This window comes from Polistes fuscatus, unplaced genomic scaffold (genome assembly GCF_010416935.1).
Source record: "Polistes fuscatus isolate 324 unplaced genomic scaffold, CU_Pfus_HIC Scaffold4, whole genome shotgun sequence".
In the NCBI taxonomy this organism is placed as follows: Eukaryota; Metazoa; Arthropoda; class Insecta; order Hymenoptera; family Vespidae; genus Polistes; species Polistes fuscatus.
The window spans coordinates 8480952-8487816 of NW_025113118.1; the positions used below are offsets into that span (position 1 = coordinate 8480952).

At 28.6% G+C, this 6865-nt stretch overlaps 3 protein-coding genes across 7 annotated transcripts in view; all 3 read right to left on the reverse strand.

Moving 5' to 3' along the window:
• LOC122521330 overlaps positions 1-2641 on the reverse strand; it is a 63523-nt gene extending 60882 nt beyond the window's left edge. For all 4 annotated transcript variants that reach the window (XM_043641976.1, XM_043641974.1, XM_043641973.1 and 1 more), the window contains exon 1: positions 2044-2641. The gene's annotated coding sequence lies outside the window, so the exon portion shown is untranslated. The remainder of the gene's footprint in view (positions 1-2043) is intronic.
• Positions 268-5581, reverse strand: LOC122520911 (tectonic-3-like). Its single transcript, XM_043641229.1, has 7 exons — positions 5220-5581; positions 4881-5114; positions 4647-4806; positions 4362-4558; positions 3297-4276; positions 3171-3177; positions 268-432 (listed from the first exon to the last, which is right to left on the reverse strand). Exons 1-7 carry the CDS (start codon positions 5574-5576, stop codon positions 268-270), a joined length of 2100 nt encoding a protein of 699 aa, XP_043497164.1. The 5' UTR covers positions 5577-5581.
• On the reverse strand, positions 5581-6863 carry LOC122521336 (B9 domain-containing protein 2-like). 2 transcript variants are annotated; one of them, XM_043641988.1, is made up of 4 exons: positions 6564-6863; positions 6278-6382; positions 5915-6175; positions 5581-5830 (listed from the first exon to the last, which is right to left on the reverse strand). In XM_043641988.1, the coding sequence occupies exons 2-4, from the start codon at positions 6363-6365 to the stop codon at positions 5652-5654; spliced, it is 528 nt and encodes a 175-aa protein (XP_043497923.1). In that variant the 5' UTR covers positions 6366-6382; positions 6564-6863; the 3' UTR covers positions 5581-5651. The 2 variants fall into 2 exon arrangements, with proteins under 2 accessions (XP_043497923.1, XP_043497922.1); XM_043641987.1 differs by lacking the exon at positions 6564-6863 and having other exon boundaries at positions 6278-6469.
• Positions 6864-6865: the final 2 nt, after the last annotated feature.

Here is a 6865-nt window from a genome sequence, read left to right on the forward strand (position 1 = left end):
AGATTGAACGCACGAGGTAGCTGATATAGCTAATAAGTAAGAAATTACAAAGAAAAGGATTATTATTAACAAACATAAGACAATTTCGAACAAATGTTAAAAATCGTATAAATTATTTTCTTTATTATTTCTATCTTATATACATATACAACTAGTTTAATATCGAAAGAATCGATTGATTGATCTTCTCGATTTGATAAGTCAAACAAATTTTCGATGGATCGAGAAATTTTCCAATGCACGTGTTCGCAACAATAGAAATAAATTTTACAATTGGTCATATGATGATAAAAGTAAATGCTTTGGCAAATTATGTTTTTGAAGAGTCTTATTTAAGTAATAAGGATTACAAGAGTCTTTCTTTGTTGATTTACCTCTACAATTTACTTCTACGACTATCTTTATGAGATAAAGATCAATGACCAAAGGACCCTACAAAAAAAAAGGACAATATAATAGACTTGACCATAAATACTTTCTTGGAAATGGTGGTAATTTGACCCATCGAATAGCTAGTTCTACTGTTCCAACGTACACAAAGCTAAATATATTATTATAATTATATGTAAATAATAATAAAAATAATAAAGTAATAATTATTTTATATATTCTTGACATATATTAAAATAAACTATATAAATAAATTATATGATATATAAAAATTAAATACAAACTTTTAGGTTAATTTCAGCTTTTATAATAAAAATGAAAACTTAGGAACTTTTGGCACACCCTGTACAATAAATTTAAAATAATATTTGACGTATTTTAAAAATAAACTATAAAAATATAATTCTTATGTGGTACATGGATTTTCAATTATACTAATTATCGTATTATTAAAGAAATGTATTAATTAACTGAATTACTTCGAGAAACAATCGATACTCCTAATCTTTAAATCTTATTGTTAGTAATAATATATTTATTGGATAAATCAAAAATAAATTGCGATAGTAAGAAATGTAGTAAGGCAAAGTGTAATCGAGCAGAAAACTTCAAGCCGTTTTCTATTTTAGACGACGAGAACGATGTCCACCGAAGCTAAATATCCCTCTCTGTGTATTTCAAACTAGAGTGCACACAATGAACAGATTTCACGTTTATTATGGCTTTGGTCTAACTTTATATAGGAAGTATATCCACAAATTGCGATATTTGTTAACTATGTGTAACAAACGAACAAAACAATAAATAAATAAATTCACATAAAAAAAGATAACCAAATAAGATTTTAACAATTTTTCTAATTATATAAAATAGCTATCATAACCTTCTAATAACTAACTTTCATCAAAACTAAACAACCTATTAGCATAAAAACAAAACTATGAAGTGAAAAACATTAATTTTTCCAATTCTAGAATAAGCGGTTAACTTTTGAAAACTAATGAAATATAAAATTATAATTTTAAGTATCTAGGACAATAATAAAAAAAATACTATTTCAACATGAGTCACGATAATTTGGATTGTATTAATATTGACAAATTTGAAATTGAACTACTTCCCGTTAATCGAAAAATAAACGTTAAATAAATTATAAACGGAATAGTCTGAGATGCATAATATTCTCTTCAGTTTAAGGCAACGGATGGACATATATATTACAATAATATTTTGAGAGGGGGGAAGTACACAGTACGTTTTTAAATTTATCCACGTCGACGACCATTGTGAGCCACTGTTTGAACGATGCTGTGGAGGACGCAATCGAAGTTTCATTCTGTTAATTGTCGATGCATTTACGAAATACGTTTGTCTGTTCTCTCGTGTAGTAGGATATATCATGAAATCGGAAGAGTCTATTAAGCCTCTAGTAAAAGACAGACAAACAGACAGAGAGAAAGAGAAAAAGAGAGAGAAAGAGAAAGAGAGAGAGGGAGAGATAGAGAGAAAAAGAGAAAGAGAGAGAGAGTGTATACTTTTAAACGGTATAGTCGTCCCAGACGCTTTACAACGCGATACCATTGGTAAGGAAAAGTATTTAATGTCAGAAACATTAAAAGATTTGATTTTAAAAACGAATGGATAAATGCATACATAATCCGTTTGTTTGCTGGCACCAACGCAGAGGCAGCTCTCGAATGAAGAGATACCAACGACGAATTCTCTCTTCTTGCTGTAGAAGAATCTTCGGTTGAATCCCCGCGAGTCACGGTTAATATCACACTTCACCTTGGCACTTTATTATTCGTTGTTGTTACTTCTTGACGACTATTAATTATTATTATTCTTTTACCTCTTGTCGCACTTTCACGGCACATCGTGCTAAGAAAAAGATCAAACTACGACGACGCATGATATATTATTATTTTTATGGGCGTTTAAGGATACTACTACGTCTCGAAATGTTTTTAACGATTTTACGTGCTTCGTATTTATTATCTCTCTGTCTTCTCAAATGCGTATGCATCTAGATACGTACGCTTTTCTACGAAGGCACTTATATTTTCTTTTTTTTTTTTAAACTCTAAATGCACATCGAATCGAACAAAAATACACTGCTGGCTAACAAGTGTCAGCCATCTTGTATCCACCCGAAGCACAACCCAATCTCCCACAGTGCATCGCGAGGCTGCCGAGTTCGTACTGACGGTAGAGAGAAGGGAATGGCCGCCCTCAGATTGGTAGGTGGGATCGATCGGATTCTCTGATTGGTCCATGACGACGCAACTGCTTGCTCGCCTACCGTTGTTACTCTTATTATCTTTCTCTCTCTCTTTCTTTCTTCCCTTATTGTTCCTTCTTTTTCTCCCTATATTTTCTCTGCTTATTATAAAGCACTATTACACCAAATGGCGCTATCTTCGAAAATTGTCATATAACAGTTTATCCAATCATAACGAAGTACAAGAGAATACTTGTTTTTTATTGGACGAATCGTAACATACTAAATTCGTGAAATTTTATATTTTGTATTAAATTGAATGAGGCATTCTCAAAATAATATAGGATACATTAGAACAATTAATTAAAAGAATTATTATGACAATAAATACTGCTATGCAAAACATTGGTTTAATGGTATACCAAAATATTTGTATACATATTATCGTTTGATAGTGTCATTACAATTCTTTGATGCATATAGAAACTATATCTAAACTAAGTTTAATTACATATACAATGCGTAAGTGTAGATAAATAATGAGGAATATAATAATTACATTGCATCTATTTTTATATGATATTAATTATAATAAGAAATAGTTATACTTAAGATATATATTAAAATTATGGACGATTTTATTCTTATATCACCATTGCTTAGAAAAGGATAAAAAAAATCATACGGCAATGTCAAGTCTAAATTTGGACCACCTGCGAAATAATATCGGGATGGTTTGGATATATCATGAAATGTAACAAAACTGGTAATATCGATTTGAAGCACATTTGTGCAATTTTTCATAACGCATTTTGACCAAGATAAATCTGTCTCTTCAGAGAATGTAACGCCTACACCTAATATGTCATAGTTCGTTAAACTTTCTGATTTTGATGATACAGAATATAATATATCATATTTGATAGATGTTATTAATCCTGAACATCGAATCCAGTCATTGAGAATTTGACCAGTTATTACATGCTGAGGTACTCTATCGAGTACAATTTTTATCCATTCAGAAGTATTGTTGTTAGTAAAATTACCTAATTTAGAGATATGTATGGCATATTGATCAGCTTGTGTTACATTAAGCAAAGTATCTTCCATTAATAAATGTAAAGTTTTGTTATGTAATTCTATACAAGACGTAGTTGTAAAAATAGTCGTATTTAATGTGAGAGAACATTTAACTTTAATATCTTCTCCAAAAACTATAGTATATCTATTGGTTTGACTACATTCACGGTTTTTCTGTCCTAATGGCAAAGTTAAAAAACTTTTAGTTTTATTAAAACTGATGTAACGAAGTTCTATATTATTAGTCTTATTTGTCTTAATGGTTCCTATGATTAAAGGTTTTCCATGAATGTAGCCAGGATTACCACTACGATCAAATATTATTCTTTTATCCTGATCGTTCCATTCGTAACTTACCTCAAATGATTGATAGAATTGTTGAGATACGTTACCTATTAGAAAATGTATTGTAATGTTATCTATACCAAAAGTACCATTATGGCTTATTAAATATTTAACTCCTTTAATAATATTATAACACACTCCCTTTGAGCAAGAACCCAATATTTCTGTGTTGTTACAAGTATTCCAAGAATTTCGACAATAATGACTGATCGGAGATAAACATATGTTTTTTGGACAGCTCTAAAAATTAAAAATACAATTGATGTGCAACTTTATTATGAACTCAACTTATATAAATTGTATTTTATTATTTATAAGTGCTTACTTGATCCGATGGAAGAATGTAAGTCTGATTAAACAAATGCAACGACTTAATAATTGTAAAGTTATTATACGTTGACGGAAATAAGAACTGGTTTGCATCAGTTAGTTCAATTTGCATACAAGAATCTTTCCACTTATTAAGATATTTAATCATCTTTTTAAAAGAACATTTTCCCGTAAAACCTGTTTGCAGTAACTCTAAAATTATATACAAAAAAAGATAAATGTAATCATAACATCAACATATCTCTATTTTTTATCATATTTTAATTATTTATAATATTACCTAAAGGTCTTATATAATTATTTTGTAATTTCCATACAAAATCACCTTCTTTGTAAATACTAGTGACGTTATACATAAACATACTTTGATGATGTTCGAATTTCCATTTTGGCATATCTTTGTTTATCTCTGACCATAAATCTTTTTGATTATTAATAACCTACAAGAAAAAAATGAATTAAATGCTGATTCATATAATAAAATAGTTGTTATGAAATAAAATAATAGACTTACTAAGTTATTACTAACGCTGTACATAGGTGGAAGGTTGTCGTAAAGAATGCAGAATAAATTATTAGCTAACTTTTCGAGAATAAAAGGAGTGTTATTTCTCTCAATAAAATTTCGACTGTAACAGTAACGACTATCATATAATTCTGTATGATAATCTTTACAGTGAGTGAATACTTTTAAATGATGATCTTTGCAATCCATATCACAGCAGCAATTAATGTCACACGATGCCACCTGTTTATATAAATAAAATAAAAATCTAGTTCATACTTCTCTCTCTCTCTCTCACAACATAATGCTGTAAATACAAAAAAAATATAAGAAATGAATTATAATTACAGTTAAATCGCATTCGCATATATCAGACTGTTTTTTGTATATACTATGATTATTTATTTCCAAATCGAATTTATGGACAATAATCGAAGCTGCAGTAGTCGTTGTCTCATATTCTGGAGTTTGTGTTATATTAATTAAATTTATACTTAACGTTGATTGAGTAATATTAACAGTGACATTTGGAAAATTATTTGACGTAAGACCATTTTCATCAAATGTTTCTGTATAATTATCGATATCTGTAAATTCGTCGCAGTCTGTTCCCTTCAAACATGTTATTATATCCTCGATTTTCTCCAGAGAAACTAAGTTGTTGGATAAAAAAACGAAGTATAGTAATAAAAATATTCTTAGCATTTTAAATGCAATATAAGAGTTCTTATATATTTAATGAGATCGTATAGCAGTCTCTTTCTGGAATATTTAATGTCTTCATAAATGACATCCAAATTTGTCAAAATTCCTAGCAAGTATATGCAGTTCGATTTGAATAGTGCCCATACTTTCTGTAAGTAATTCAAATCTATCCACAGTATTAACTAAAACACTTGGAGATTTTAATTGTAAAACCACTCCTAAAAATTTGTCTCTGAGTCTATCTTTCCAATCACCTGTAATTAAAAAAGAGAATATAAATAATTCAAAAGTATGATTTATTATATAATAAATCATACTTTTTAAGAAAATATACTGACCGATCGGTTTCCATGTATGGCAATTTAAACAATGAGATCCAGGAGATAATGGTATATTACAAACACCATAAGAATTGAATAATATCCTCCCATAATTATCTCTAGAAAATATTTGTAGAAGCAGTTTTGGAGAATTCTGTAATGTTTGCGTAGTGTAATGTATATCAATAGGATGATCCCAAATTGGTTCGTTAGTATATATATCACAACTTTCTTGGGTTTGTCCTTCTTCACTTCCTTCTATGACTTTCCAACCATTTCCTATTAAATTATAAAAATAATTTTAGTAAAAATATTTTTTAGTGTTACAAGAAATTATTAAATGAAGAGAAAGAAAATCACAGGTAAATGATTATTCTTTACCAGCATGAAAACTCCATTTACAAAATAGTTGAGATTCTTTGAAATTTTTGGCTAAAGATATTTGACCAATAATATGCAACTCAGCCATATCATAAAATCATGTTTCTGTTTTACAAACCAAATTGATTTTTTAATTATAATAATATATGATGCATTACTTCACAAAACAAAAAAGGTATAATATATCTATATCTAACAAATAAAGTTTTATTTATTATAATTGAAGTATTATATTTAAATATAAAATACAAGTGAATTCGTTCTTATTAAAATAACGCGTACATACAAGAATAACATGATATATCGACAAAAGTGGAAGACTTCTAAAACATAAACAAACGGTAACGATGCAACACTACCAATATCGAAATTTTATAAGCGCTAGTATTACCCGCGTATGTATACTCTTAATTTTGATTGGTTGGCTTTAAAAAACTTAAAAATACTTTCATCAGATTGGTTCCTGTCAGCGACCTTTGCACCATCTACTACAAGCAAATCGTATACTGTAACTAAATATACCTTATTAAATCCTAACCTAAGTTAAGATTTATATTTATATAAATAAAAGTTTTATTATTATTATAT